Source organism: Zalophus californianus, chromosome 8, assembly GCF_009762305.2.
Source record: "Zalophus californianus isolate mZalCal1 chromosome 8, mZalCal1.pri.v2, whole genome shotgun sequence".
Taxonomy (NCBI): domain Eukaryota; kingdom Metazoa; phylum Chordata; class Mammalia; order Carnivora; family Otariidae; genus Zalophus; species Zalophus californianus.
The window spans coordinates 128,136,422-128,151,632 of record NC_045602.1 but is presented as its reverse complement, the minus strand read 5'-3'; the positions used below and the strand labels follow the sequence as shown (position 1 = coordinate 128,151,632).

The 15,211-nt window shown below is 42.2% G+C and overlaps 1 protein-coding gene across 8 annotated transcripts in view; it reads left to right on the top strand.

Annotated features, from left to right (window-relative positions):
* The window catches only part of STAU1 (staufen double-stranded RNA binding protein 1), a 51,220-nt gene that overhangs the window by 24,439 nt on the left and 11,570 nt on the right, over positions 1-15,211 (top strand). For all 8 annotated transcript variants that reach the window (XM_027622070.1, XM_027622071.1, XM_027622072.1 and 5 more), the window contains 2 exons: positions 405-591; positions 10,120-10,218. In XM_027622070.1, coding sequence (XP_027477871.1) covers positions 405-591; positions 10,120-10,218 — 286 coding nt within the window. The remainder of the gene's footprint in view (positions 1-404; positions 592-10,119; positions 10,219-15,211) is intronic.

Below are 15,211 nucleotides of genomic sequence, written 5' to 3'. Positions count from 1 at the left end.
AAATTCCCAGCATTTTCTGGAGACAGGCAAGTGTGACTCTCAGATCTGAGAAAGTAGAGCAAGTTAAAGTCGACTACCTCAGCCAAAGGTAGCCAAAGCCTAATTCATTTTAGATTTTGTAAATTCGGGTTAGCATTATAAATTCTCATGTAATCTGTAAGCTTGTCTATTCTGTGGAACATAAGGTTGCTTCCTAAATAGTATTTGCTCATCCTGTGTGCCAATTCTAATCCAGCATAAGCCTACGAAATCTCTGTATATTGATGAGGAGTCCTTAATGGCAAGGAAGCCCTGATGTGGTTTAGGACCCATGATGAAGGAAAGACCCAGAATTTACTGGAGAACATACAGGTGACTTAACTGATCTGAGACTGTAACTCTGCTAACCCCCTTTTTACTTTCAGGTACTTTTACCCATTTCCAGTACCACCTTTACTTTATCAAGTTGAGCTTTCTGTGGGAGGACAGCAGTTTAATGGGAAAGGCAAGACGAGGCAGGCTGCGAAACACGACGCCGCTGCGAAAGCTTTGCGGACCCTGCAGAGCGAGCCCCCGCCCGAGAGGCTGGAGGGGAGGCGGCCAGGCGAGCAGGTGGGTGCGGAGAGGTGTCCTCTTGGGGTCTTTTTCTGAGAAGATGCATTGAGAGCTGTCCATAATGTTTGTTATTTGGTAGCTTACACGAGTCTGTGCTCTGTGGCTTTCTGGCCTTCCCCCCCCCACCCCCTTAAAAAATGTTTTAGTAAGAAAGATGCCTTCTTTTTTCCTCTGTGGTATAGTTTTGAGTGAACATGGTAGAAAGATTGTGACTCAGTTGAATTGTGAAGTACATGCATTGATGAATTCTTCGGTGCAAAAGATAATGCTTGTTGGGATCTACTGCAACTTATGGTACCAGCTTGGAGAATTTTCCTAAAGCCATTTTTTGACCAGCTACTCTATTATGTTGAAGTGCCGGTTACCTATTGCCGCATAACAAACCATTACAAAACCTAGTGGCTTAACCACCTCTAGGCATTTATTTTGCTCACATATCTGCAATTTAGGCAGGGCTTGGCATGGGAGCTGGTCTCTGCTCCACATAGCTTTGGCTAAGGTAGTTCCGCAGGAGCCAGAGGATCCATTTTCAAGATGGCTGCTCCCTCACATGGCTGGAAGTTGGTGCTGGCTGTTGGCTGAGAGCTCAGCCGGGGTTCTGGCCCGAGCACCTCCGTCCCTCTTAGTTATCCTATACAGAGACTGCTTCCCCATCCTCATGGTATGGTGCTGGCTTCCAAGAGTGAGTATCCTAGAAGACAGGAAAGGAAGCAGCTTCCAGTTTCTTAAGGGCTAGGCCCAGAAATCCCCACAGCATTGCTTCTGCTATATTCTACAGGTCAAGCAGGCACAGAGCCCAGATTCAAAAGGAGGAAATACAGAACCTCCCTTTTTATTAATAGGTAAAATTCACACAACATAAATTCACAATTTTAACTGTTTTAGGTGTACAGTTCAGTTGCTTTTAGTACATTGACAATGTTAACCCCACTTCTGGATGAGAAGAGTGTCAAAGAATTTGCGGGCCACGTTTTAAAAATCTCATGGTAGGAATAGGTTTTTAACTCCTTGCAACTAAATAGGAACATAGGTCTTAGGAAGTCAGTGACTGTTTTTCGTTATGGTGTGTTTCCATTTTCCAGTGTAATCACACATTTTAAAACAGATGATGTGTTTCCAGGGTCCAGTGAGGACCAAATAAAAGAAGGGACTGTAATTTAGAAGAGGGGGATTTCATGAAGTTAAAGGGATGAGCTTCTTACTGGTGAGTTTTGTTAGAGGCAGTAGGTAGTGTAATCTGAGTCATTTTGGAGGTTTTGCATTTTTTTACTTCAGTTTGGTGCTAATGTAATTGGAGTCAGATGGGGTAGTTATTTCTCAGTTTTTTGTAGCCAGCAGTTGTTAAATGATCGCTGAACACTGGTATGTGGGCTGTCTGCTTCAGAACCACTTGAGAAGTTTAAAAAAAAAATTCCTTGGTCCAACCCACACGATTCTAATAGGAGTCTGTCTTTTGCTTTTTTTTTTTTTTTTTTTTTTTGCTTTTTAAATGTGCTCTTGGAGTAGCTCTAAAGCTCGATCAGGGTTTGGGAACCCCTGGTCCTAAGTATTATCAGTGCTTCCCCCTCAGGCAGCTGCTCTACTTTGAATCCTGCTTGGGAGTGCTCCCCGTATTGTTGAAAAGGGCAGGTGCCCATTGGTGTCTCCAGTCTGACCCCATGGCCCTGGAGCAGCGTGGTTGGCTCCAGTCTGAGGGCAGAGGCTGGAGTGGACTTGCTTTCCTGAGCTGAGTTCACATGCTCATCTGCCATCTGTACAGAGCTTTGCTGAGAGTAATGTTAAATCTCCTCGTGCCCCTGTTCTAGTTCCGTATGGTTTGAAATAGAGACCATGCCCTTCACAAATGGCTGAGACTGGCTTAACCAGTGCTGCAGAAATAAGAATCATTGAGTCGAATAAGACTTTCTTTGAGATAATAAATGAAACACTTAGCCTCCTGCCTCAGTGAGCTGCCCTTTGATTTACCAGGCCTCCTGGGTAGGTGGGTAGTAGGATGCAAAGAGAGAGACATTTTTATTTTTTAATTAATTTTAAGAGAGAGAGTGCACAGGTGAGTGGGGAGGGGCAGGGGGAAAAGGAGAGAGAGAAAATCCCAAGCAGGCTTCACACCTAATGCGGAGCCCAACTCGGGGCTCAATCTCAGGACTCTGAGATCATGACCTGAGCTGAAATCAAGAGTTGGAGCCCCAGGTGTCCCAGGAGGGACATTTTTAGAAGATATCTTTACCTTTTTTTACTTAAAGTTAAACACATGTGAACTGTAAAAATTTTAAAAACGTTTTGGTGGATGTCAGTGCATATATAAGTAAATACATGCACCGGTCTGTTTAACAGAAGTGGGGTGATATCATATGGTAACCACTTTTTTTCACTCAACCGCTTATCATGAATACATTGTCATGCCATTTACTTATAATTCCTTGGAGGACTCAAATTCAACTGGCATCTAAGCAGTTTTAATAGCTACAAAGTGTTTCACTGAACATAGCAGTTTATTTTTTCAACAGAGCCTTAGTTATTTGGGTTGTTTATAAAGTGTTTCCTTTTAGAAAATAGGTAGTGAAGAACATTGTTGTAGTTAAATCTTTGTGCATGTCTGTGACTTTTTATGAGCCATGGACCTGGACTGGAATTGCATGGCAAGTGTATATGGCCAAGTTCCCCACTAGAAAGATGGTATCATTGTAGACCTCTGCCAACAGGGTGTGAGCAGCATGTTTGCCCCTGGCCTGCCAGGATTGGAAATTATAATTTTAAACAAACTGTTCATTTTGCTTTTGACGATTTGTAGGGCATGTGATTGGTGGATCAATTCATCTTCTTTAGAACATGGCCAATAAAGACAGCAATTTCTGCCTATAAGGCAGATATAGTCTGGTCCCTTGACGATAGGCATCATGCTAGGCCCTGAGGAAAAACCACAGCCCTTTCCCTTCCCTGGTGGGGTTTCATTGAACAGCTGACAGATGTTAATGTTAGAATCATCAGAGTGCAGTGAGTGCTAGGGTGGGAAGTAGCAAGTATTATGAGAGCATCAGATGTCTATTTATTTATTTATTTGAGAGAGAGAGAGAGTGAGCACGAACAGGAGGGACAGAGCAAGAGGGAGAGAGCATTTCAAGCAGACTCCCTGCTTAGTGTGGAGCCCAAGGTGGGGCTCAATCCTATGACCCTGAGATCATGACCTGAGCTGAGACCAGGAGTTGGACACTTAACCGACTGCACCACCCAGGCACCCAGCTGTCTCCGTTGGAGGGAAGTGAGGGTGATGCATTTAGAGATGTCCTTTCTGGGGAAGTGGCATTGAAGCAGAGACCAGACAGAAGCAGAAGAGTGGGAGCAGCTTGTGTAAAGGTCCTGCGTTGGGAATATGCCTTTTGTTTTTGGGGTTTTTTTGTTTTTGTTTTTTTTTAAATCTAATGTTTGTGGTAATACAGGATGACTTATTCAGTGTCTGAGCTGCTAGGAGCAAGATGGCTAATAGCTACAGTATTTGTAATAAGTGAAACAGGAGCTATCTTATGTCCACTAGTAGGGAAGTGGTTAAATAAACAGCTACATTTGTCGGAGGGAGGCCCAGGGTGTGGTAGATCTGTACACATAGGCATGAAAGGAGGTACATAATGTAAGGGGTGGGGGGCGATCAAGAACCAGAGCTGTAGTTTTGTAGATAGTGTGATCCTGTTTGTGTTTAAGTAAATAAAAGTGCCAACTGTGTGTATGTATGTATGCATATGTATATGTTTGCTTGCACGTAGTTTCTGTCTTGAAGGCTGTATGAAGCTTTAAAAGTAGTTTTTGCTTGGTGGTAGTGGTAGGAGACAGACTTTTTAAAAAAATTGTACTGTCTGAAAGGTTTTTTTAATACTAGTGTAAAAATAAATACATGGAGCTCTTCTGGTCTTGAGTCTTATCTTCACTTGGGCCAGGGCTTAAACTAAAATTGGAGACCTTGATTTTCATTATTCTGTCAGGGTCCGTTAGACCCAATTTTCATTTTTGAGCTTCTTTTTCAAGCTCTGTAAGGAGTGATATTGCATGACTTGTATTCTTTTCTGGAGATCTTACAAAGAACAAAGAGAAAACATACTTTTTAAAATAGAATAAAACTCATTCTGTCTTACACTGATCACATAGGTCCTTTGGACCCTTTTGTAAATCTCCGCCTTAGGGAATCTGAATTTTCCTTTGTCTTGAGACCTTCTGCTCTTTGTCATCTGACATATCATTTCAGCACTCTTTGTAATCCATCCCTACACATGCTGAGCAGGACTCAGATAAAAGGACGTGGAATTGCAGTGCCGCCCTGGGGTGGCTGCTCCCGTAGTGAGATGACCCGTCGCCCTTTGCTGGGCCTGCTGCACCTCCCAATGTGGCGTGTCCTTCCAAGGAGATGCAGAAGACTGGAGACAGCGTCTTTTCCCTGTGCGCTTAGCTTTCCTTGAACTCAGGTGGGAAGTTAGAATTTTTCTTTGCCTCTAATGGCAAAAAGAAGAAAGTTGACAGAGGAAGACCTACCCATTATTAGACAAGCAAGAAGATGAAAGCAGAGGGACGGCAGGGCCCTAGACTCCAGTGGTGATGGTGGGATTGAGAGTTCAAGCGAATCTCAGACTGTGAGTCTTCAGACAGTATCTTAGGTAAGCTCTCCCAAACTCAAGACTCGGCAAGTGAACAGTGTATTTCTACGGTGTATGGAAAGCAAATGTGTATTCTTTTCTGACCATTCAACAGGAAGGACATCGTCACACATTATTTTGTGACAAGAATCTGGAACATCCTGTTTTGATTTTTTAAAAAGTATGTGTGACAGCATTCTTTTAATTTTTATCATGTGTGGCCACCAGAATTTACTTCCCACCACTTAACGGTCCACAAAATAAGTGGACAAATGGCAAAAGGTGTGTGTACAAAGGTCAGTAGGAGGATATAGATGATAAGACAATGAAAAAACTCATTAGATCCTTCGGGGTTTACAAATCTAAAAATGAAAGCATTTTGTAGTTAGGGAGCAAAGAAAATGGCTGTTCTCTCTTTGATACAGTTATGAGTCAGTTTCACAAGTAGTGTGTTCTGATGATACCACTACTAGAAGAGTCAGAAGTCATAATAAGCTAGAACCCACTGGGGATGGATTTGAAAAATGACATTGCTGCAGGTGGGCTGGGCTCCTGGTTCAGATGTGCTAGCAGATGAGCAGTTAGCTGCATTTAAAGGACTGTGCCCATTTAGGGTACATCAGTGCCTTCCAGACTACAGACCTGGAATAAAAACTTGGATTTGCTATTTTAATTTATTTTCTTTTCTTTTCTTTTTTTTTTTAGATTTATTTATTTATTTTAGAGTGAGCAAGCAGGGGGAGGGGGGAGGGCAAAGGGAGAGAGAGAATCTCAAGCAGACTGCCCGCCCAGTGAGGTGCCCCATGTGGGCCTCTGTCCCTTGACCCTGAGATCATGACCTGAGCCAAACTCAAGAGTCAGATGCCTAACCAACTGAGCCACCCAGGTGCCCTGCTGTTTTAATTTCTTGTTAAAATCTCTAAGGAAAAGATTCTTACTGTCCTTTTATTCTGTATGTTATTTGTAAAATGACTAAGTATAGAAAAATAGTCTCTTGGAGCCAGATAGTAAACGGTGAGATGACTATTTTTTTCTGGCATACTAAGGGTTAAGCATGGTTCAGAGTGTTTATTTCTTTTCTTAATGTTGCCTAGATTTTATTGCTGAACCATACACTATGGAATTGATGTTAACAGTAATTCCCACTTCATGAAGGTAAGACTAAGGCTCCACTACACTTTCCCCATTTTACTGGGAATGGTATTTGTGGATTTGTTTTTGACTCATTTTGCTGCTTTCCCATTGCAACATTTTGTTCACTCCAGATAATATCAAAATTATGTAAAAGAGCAACATAATCTCACTTCCAAGTAAATGTGTATCTTTGTTTCCTGTTTTGCATTTTTATTTTACTGGCTGCTTTGTCCCTATTGAAATCCCTTGAGAAACAATTGGCTTAGAGCAGTGAATCTCCACTCTGCTTGTAAAATCAGCAGGAGTCTTTAAAAAAAAAAAAAAGTACTATAAATAAAATGGATCTTTAAAAGCCCTACCTGAAAAAAATTTAAGTTCCCTCATCTGGAGTAGGAATCTAGATAGCATCTGTCCTTGCAAAGCTCCCAAGTGATCCTGATGCTGCTGTGGTTAAGAAACACTGGCTTACAGTTTAGATTTTTGCAGTAGATTGTTGTTTTCCATCAGACTTATGTGGCAGTTTAATATATAAAATAGGAAAGTAGCATTTGATTAGTATAAACTTCTGAGTTTGAATTTTATAGTATTTTTGAAGGTAAATCAGTGGAAATGATTTATGTGAATTTTCAAAACACAAAATATACCATAAATTGTTTTCGTCCACTAAAAAAAACATGGCTGTGAGAAAGATACATTTCCATTTTAAAATCATGATTAAGGCTGCCATGGAAAGGAGAGTGAGGAGAGCTTCGTTGTTTTCCTTAAAAAAATTAAAATTTCATGTCAGTAGTTCTTAATGTTGGGACATTTGTTAAATCTAGCACAATTGCCTGTTAAATTATTTATCTCTGCTTTTCTGAATGTTTGAAATAGGTCATAATTAAAAGTTAAAACTAATTGAGCTGGTAAAATGAACAATAGGTTTGAAAATTGGAGTATGTGCATGGTGGCTGAAGTCTTATTTTAGCCTCAGCACCCAGTTTATTTCAAAATTTTCTGGTTGCATTAACAGTTACTTAGCATCAGAGTGGAGCCTTTGTTTTAACAGCTCATCTGCTTAAAAAAAAAAAAACCTCTGGATATCCTTCAAATAAACAGCTGTCAAAAACCTTTAACTGTGCACAAAAATAAGTTAACCTTTTAGCATAAGTTAATGTGTTGACAATCTCTAGTGTGTTAATATTTGGTACGAAACATACTTTTTTAGTTGCTTTTTGCAGATAAAATAAACATAACATAAAGGTTACCATTATAACCATTTTTGAAGTGCACAGTTCTGCAGCATTGAATATATTCTCAGTGTTGTGCAACTGTCACTACTATCCATTTCTGGAACTTTTTTTATCTCATTGAAACTCTGTGCACATTAAACAATAACTTCCCCTCCATCCCCCCCCCCCCCCCCGCCCACCCCAGGGAACATCTACTTCTGTCTCTATGTATTTACCCATTCTAGATACCTAATATAAGTGGATATTCATCTTCTCTCAGGCTTATTTCATTTATCATGTTTTCAAGGTCCATCCATGTTGTAGCTATGTGTCAGCATTTCCTTTCTTTTTAAGGCTGAGTAATACTCCATTGTGTGACCATTCCACGTTTTGTGTATCCATTCATCTGTTGTTGGATGTTTGGGTTGTTTTCACTTTTTGGCTACTGTGAATAATGCTGCTGTAAACATAGGTGTCTGGGTATCTGTTTGAGTTCTTTTAAGTTCTTTCGAGTACATATCTGCTGGTGTAATTGCTGGATCATCCTGTAAATCTATGTTTAACTTTTTGAGGAACCACCACACTGTTTTGCACAGAGGCTGGGCCATTTTATATTCCCACTAGGAATGCCCTGGGATTCCCACTGCTCCATGTGCTTGCTAACACTTGCTGTTTTCTGTGGCCATTCTTAAGGGGTGCAAAGTGGTGTCTCATTGTGATTTTGACTTGCATTTCCCTAATGATGAGTGATACTGAGCTCATGTACTCGTTAGCCTTCTTTATGTACTCATTTCTACCTTCTTAAGAAAATGTCTATTCAAGTCCTTTTCCCATTTTTAAATTGGGTTGGTTGTTGTTGAGTTGTTTATATATTCTGGATATTAATTCTTCATCAGATCTATGATCTGCACGTGCTTTCTCCTATCTGGGTCGTCTTTACTTTCTTGTGAGCATCTTTTGATGCACAAAAGTGTTTAATTTTGATGCAATCCAGTTTATCGGCTTTTTCTTTTGTTGCCTCTGTTTTCTGTCTCCTATCCAAGAAGTCACTGGCACATCCAGCATCGTGAAGCTTTTTCCTGATATTCTGAGTTTTATGATTTTAGCACTTAGGTCTTTGATCCATTTTGAGGTAATTTTTGTATATGGTATAAGGTGTTTTTTTGTTTTTGTTTGCATGTGGAAATCTGTTTTTCTAAGCACCATTTGTTGAACATACTAAAATGCAGGGTGGTTGTTCGTTTGTTTTAAGTTTAAAACTTGTTTGAAAAATAAATTTCAAACCAAACCTCCACGGAGCTCTAAGGCATCTTGCTTGAAGATTTCTGGCTTTAAAGATTCACTCATAAAAAGTCAAGCTCTCTTTCCGTTTAGGATTTAAACAAGAATAAAAGTATCTTTAAGTTAATAAAGCCACCAGAAATGCTATGCAAATAGTTCTGACCAGGCAGAGAGTGAAGTGAAACCCGAATGGAAGGAGAATGCCGCCATCATGGCAGGAGAGAGAAGTAGAGAGTGTCTGGGATGAATATACTGGTATAGGATTATATTCTTGATGGTATTAATATTTTTAACTTAAGAGTTTTATTTTTTTTCATTATAGTGTGAAATACTGATACACGGAGGTGTAAGATCTATCTGATGAACGTATAGAAACGCACAACCGATAAAATCCTGGATAGTCCTGCATTTTGCCTATTCAGCGGTTTTAGCCATGGGTTCTTGTCAGAAAGTTCTAGTCTTGGAAATAGGATTTTTACAAATTTTTGATAAAGAGTCACAATAATAAGAAATAAGAAAAATGCAGCTCTCTTGCCACGATTTGCAGGGAGGGGGGCATTGCCGTTACTGAGCTTACCTGGATTCTCATCATCACTGCGCCGATAGAGTCAGTTATCAGCTCGCACCGAGATCTCTGCCCTCCCTAATCCCAGCCCTGGCTGGAGGACTGTAAATGAACCTTGTTATAAAGATGGAGTCTCAGCCTTTGTTGAGCAGACTTGATTAGTTAGCACTTGAATTTTGGCTAGCAGCAGTGAGGAAAAGATTTTGTATACAATTTCATAATTTGTTCCATTGCATCCTTTTTTTAAAAAGTGGGTTTCCAGGGACTTTATGTCCAGATGAGAAACCTGCATACTTAGATGGAGAGACTTCTATTTGAATTTGCCATGTCCCACACAGAGCTGTCTGTATTCTGACTTTTTCCAGAATGTGGCTTGCCGGTCCTCAAGGAAGGCTTTGGGAGTCTGTCACTCTTCCTGAGCAGCTGTGGGCGCGTGGTTGCACCATGATGAGGTTGATTCATACCCCTGAGTCTGTTAGGTGTGGGGCTGTTTATGGTGGATTTACAAGGTACAAGCTGACCCAAGTGTGAAATAATACTTTTTTTTTTTTTTTTTTAACCTTTAAATCCACTGCCACATGGCACACAGGTGGCCTTGCTCCCTGGGGTAGTGCTCACTCCATGAAGCCAAGGTTCAGTGCTTAAGGTTTATCATAGCTGGGATGTTGACAGTTTTTAATAAGAGTTAACTACTAAACAATTATTCTTTCTTTAGGTGAATGGAAGAGAATCAGAAGAAGAAAATCTCAATAAATCGGAAATAAGTCAAGTGTTTGAGATTGCACTTAAACGGAACTTGCCTGTGAATTTTGAGGTAAGCTTGCTTTACATGTAGGACTCCACTGTAAAATACTGTTGGCATTCACCATTGGGATGATTTTTTTCCTAAATAACACTGGAATTATCATCACAAACCTGTGAACCTTCAGGTTTAAGACTCAGACATTATCCTTAGTAAAGCAATATATATATTTTTTAAAGATTTTATTTATTTATGTGACAGAGAGCACAAGTAGGCAGAGAGGCAGGCAGAGGAAGAGGGAGAAGCAGGCTCTCTGCTGAGCAGGGAGCCCGATGCGGGACTCGATCCCAGGACCCTGGGATCATGACCTGAGCCGAAGGCAGACGCTTAACCAACTGAGCCATCCAGGCGCCCCTTAGCAAAGCAGTATTGATTCTCTTCTTTGGGGTTGCTAATTTAGGGGCCGCCATGCCCCTCCAGACAGTCCGTGGATGGTCTGTGAGCCTCCCAGAATGATTTTGAAGATTGTGTTTGTGTTCTCATGTGTTTTCTGGAGAGAGGTTCCATTGTTTTCATAAGACTCTCAAAAGACTCTGTTACTCCCAAAACGTTAATCTCCTTAGCAGTCCCTAGGAATCATACAGCGGAGTTAAAAGGACGTCAGTTTTGTCCTTGTCCAGCATTTGCCCTTTAAATCACCTCTCTAATAACTTCATTTGTTGTTAGAGACTTTTTGGTCTTAAAAACCATAACTTAATGGGCTGTTAGTTCAATATGGAAAGTAAGGTACATTTAGGACATGTTTCCTTCAAGGACCCAGTGAATCCAAATAGATGAGGCAGGTGATGGAGGTTAGTAAGTTTTCTGTAATGGTCTGACACACAACGAATTCTTTGCAAATCCTTTTGGTTTCCGCACTTGGTTATGCAAGGTTGTGTTTTACTATACAATGCACATTTCTTTATCAATTCTTTGGTCTTTCAGAGGTGGTTTTTTCTTTGTTTTTTTTTTTTTTTTGAGAGAGAGCACGGGGAGGGTGGGGAGGGACAGAGGGAGAAGGAGAGGGGGAGAGAATCTTGTGGAGCCCGATTTCATGACTCTGAGGTCATGACCTGAGCTGAAATCAAGAGTTGGATGCCTAGGGGCACCTGGGTGGCTCAGTCAGTTAAGCGTCTGCCTTTGGCTCAGGTCATGATCCTGGGATCCTGGGACCGAGTCCCACATTGGTCTCCATGCTCAGGGGGGGCAGTCTGTTTCTCCGCCCCCCACTCGTGCTCTTTTTCTCTCTCAACTCTGTCTCAGATAAATAAATAAAAAATCTTAAAAAAAGAAAAAAGTTGGTGCCTAACCGACTGTGCCCCCCAGGCGCCCCAGGTCTTTCAGAGTTCTAAAGTCTATATGTTTAGTCTTCCAAAATGCTGTACGCTTCTACTTTGTTACTTAGGCAAATGTAATTTGAGGTGGGGCATTTGCTTTTTTTTTTTTTTTAAGATTTTATTTATTTATTTGAGAGAGAAACAGCATGAGAGGGGAGAAGGTCAGAGGAGAAGCAGACTCCCCGCTGAGCCAGGAGCCCGATGTGGGGCTCGATCCCAGGACTCCGGGATCATGACCTGAGCCGAAGGCAGTTGTTTAACCAACTGAGGCACGTGGGGCATTTGCTTTAAACAATTTTAAGTGGTCCATAAATTTCTTTTGGCCTGTTTCTTTTTTTAAAAAGTCCCCCTGTGGAGCACCTGGGTGGCTCAGTCGATTAAAAAATCCCCCTGAAGTTTATTATCCTGTAAAATACTGTAATTTTGTAGCATTTTTGCAGTTACAGGTGACCCCCAAACCTCATGTCTGACCCTTATAAAATATATACCTTCTCCTGTTAATGTGCTAGTGCCCTAAACTGGCTCCTGAGTTTAGTCCTTAACCCCTCAGCCGCGTGCTGCTGACTTCTGGCCTTTAGCTCGCACTGCTTCCCTGCCCGCCGCGGGGCGCGGGTGGGATGGGCGGTTACACTCGCATCGTGGGGCCACCCTGCGTCACCTCACAGCCGTCCCTGTCCCACCCTGGCCAGCAGGACCAGGTTTACACTGTCCCTTCCTCCCAGAGGGCAGAGCCCCGGACAGACGAGGGCTGTCTTCTCCCCCGGCTCCCCGTCCCTTCCGGCCCCTCTCCCTCTGTTGGCACTGGGGAGGGAGGCGATACGGAGACAGGACATACGCAGAATGACAGGGCTAGTTGCTGGGTGGGAACCAGGTGGGAGCTTCACTCCGAAAACCACGAGGTCTGCCTGGGTACCTGTTGCAGGAAGAGAAGAAGTCCTCCTTTTCTCCTCGTGCTGAGGGATTGGTAGGGCATGAGAATGGATTTGTAGAGATTAGAGGGGTGCCAAGATTGTGGGAGTGGGAGGTGCCTGGCTTCCTGGGTTACCTTGAATATTTTATTTTGAAAAATTTCAAACCTGTGGAAAAGTTGGAAGAATAGGACAATGAATTTCTCCTTCACTGAGATTTACTAGTGATTGACATTTTACATTTACATTTTTCTTTCCCAGCAGGCAGCGCAGGATCACACCCTGCATCTGGTAGAGGCATCCCTGGGCTCTTTTGTCTGTAGCAGTTCGCAGCAGTAGGTGACTGCTGGCACCAGGGCCCTGGATCCCTGCGAAGCTTGCCACCTGTTCCTACTAGTTTGTTGCCCTGCCTGAGAGTCACAGAGCTTTCTGGAACCTTAGTGAAGGAATGCCATTTTGTTTTTGCTCTGTGGGATTTGGAGACCAGATTGCTTCTGTCCCACTTCCGCTTTGTTTGGATTTCAGATTTGGGTTTCAAGCTTGTGTTCAGGAATATGTAACACAGCAGGAAATGGTCTGGTCACCTAAAGGAAGTTTTGGGAGCGCCCTCTGGTGGGTGAATATCTTTAGGGTAGTCATTTAAGACATTCCAGTTTGTGCGTTGGTGGTGGTGTTGAATTTGTTAATGTGAGTGCTTATGTTAAATAGCTCATCTATCAAAGGGTCATATTACTTCCATTATTAGCTTGAGCAAGGGCTTTCATTTTCTTCCCCCACAGATCTGTCTCTTGCACCTGGAAGATTGCCTGGCACTTACTGGATGCTCAGGAAATGTTTGTTGAATAAATGAATGGAACAGTTTTTTTTTTTACTGAGTTTTTTATAGTAAAATCTGTCACATAGAAATCTGGGTTAGAAGTGTTTAATAGAAGAAGGGAAGAGCCTTTCCTACGGTTCTCCAGAAAAAATGTATATAGCTTGACTTTTGATAAAATACATAGTTTTAGTTAAAAAATGTGATGGTGCTGATTGATAGTCACCGGGAGGCAGTTGTGACCTCTACATGACCTTGCACTAAATCCATGGTAGGTGGAACTCCACCCTTAGGTGGGTTGGCTGGTGATGTGAGTAGATGACTGAGTCAACTCTGAGAGGCCAAGAGGCCAGGTGGGGCTGAGTGTTGGCAACCAGGCTGTCCGGGTTGGGAGGTGGTGTATGAGGGGCCCCAGGAGCCCTGCGCTCCGTGTGCTGGGCCCTCCCAGCCAACCTCTTCCTTTGGGGGGCAGTGAAGGCCGCTCTCCGAGGGGCCTCTGGTTCTCACCTGGGGAGCACAGCACCGTTGTTTTGGGGCTCATTTGGTTTTCCTAGCCATTTTTTGAATATTTTGTTTTGAAAAATTTCAAACCTGTGGAAAAGTTGGCAGAATAGGACAGTGAATTTCTCCTTCACTGAGATTTACTAGTGATTAACCTTTTACATTTGCTTTTTCTCTCTGTGAATGCACGTATTATTTCCTCTCTCTTCTTACCCTTGCTGGGTCATTTGAGTAAGTGGCAGCTATCAGGATTCCTAAATTTCAACATGTATCTTTTAAGGACAAGACATTATTTTAAGCACAATCTAATGATCAAATACAGGAAATTGAGCGTCACTAATTCTTATGTAACGTACGTCCTATATTCACATTTTGCCATCTGTCCCTTCCGTCCTTGATGGTACGTATTTTCTTGTTCTGGTGGCAGCGCAGGATCACACCCTGCATCTGGTAGAGGCATCCCTAGGCTCTTTTGTCTGTAACAGTTCGCAGCCTCTTTTGACATTTTTAAAAGGTACTTTGTAGAATGGCCCTCAGTTTGGTCTGATTGTTCCCTCATGATTAGTTTCAGATAATGCATTTTTTCCCTCAGGACACCACAGATGTGGTGTTGGTTCTTCTGAGCATCACATGAGGGCATTCCCCCGCCCCCCCCCCCCCCCCGCCCCCCATGTCAGTGACGTTCCTTTCATTGGCTTACACCAGAGCTTCACCTTAAGGAGACTTTCTTTCTCTTTGCAATTAATCCGTATCCTGCGAGGAGCTGTTTGAAGGTTATGCCCTCAGAGATTTCCCCAGTGATTCTCATAGTCATTGATAATTCTTCCCCGTAACAGTCACTGCTGTGGTGGATTTTCTGCCTTTCTGAGCTGACGTTCCACAGGAAATACCCCATCTCTGTACGTTAATTTTTATTAGCATAGGTCCACAGCTTCTTTTTTTTATTCAGAGTGTTACTTCATTATTGTCATTCATTAGGGGGCGCCTGGCTGGCGTAGTCGGCTTAGTCGGTGGAGGTGGAGTGCGACTCTTGATCTTGGGGTCGTGAGTTCAAGCCCCGTATTAGGTGTAGAGCTTACTTTTTAAAAAAAGGAAAACGAAAAAGAACCATGGTTCAACGTTATTGTCATTCATTTTGATATTCAAATTGCCATTCAACTGGCTGCTGTGTCCTTTGATATTCCCCTGTGGGGATGTTTTTGGAGGGGAGGGTAGTTTTTTTTTTTGAGGTATAACTTACATACAGTAAAATCTATCCTATTCAGATTTTTTTTTATGTGTTTGGATGAATGTATACAGTGGTGGAACCACCCCTGCAGTCAAGACCTAAAACCTCTTTCACCCTGTAGTTGCCCTGAAGCCCTTTGCAGCCAGTTCTTTTCCTCCGTCCTCAGCCTCAGGCAACCACTGATCCAATTTCCGCCCCTACAGTTTTTCTCTTTTCAGAACATTACATAAATGGAATT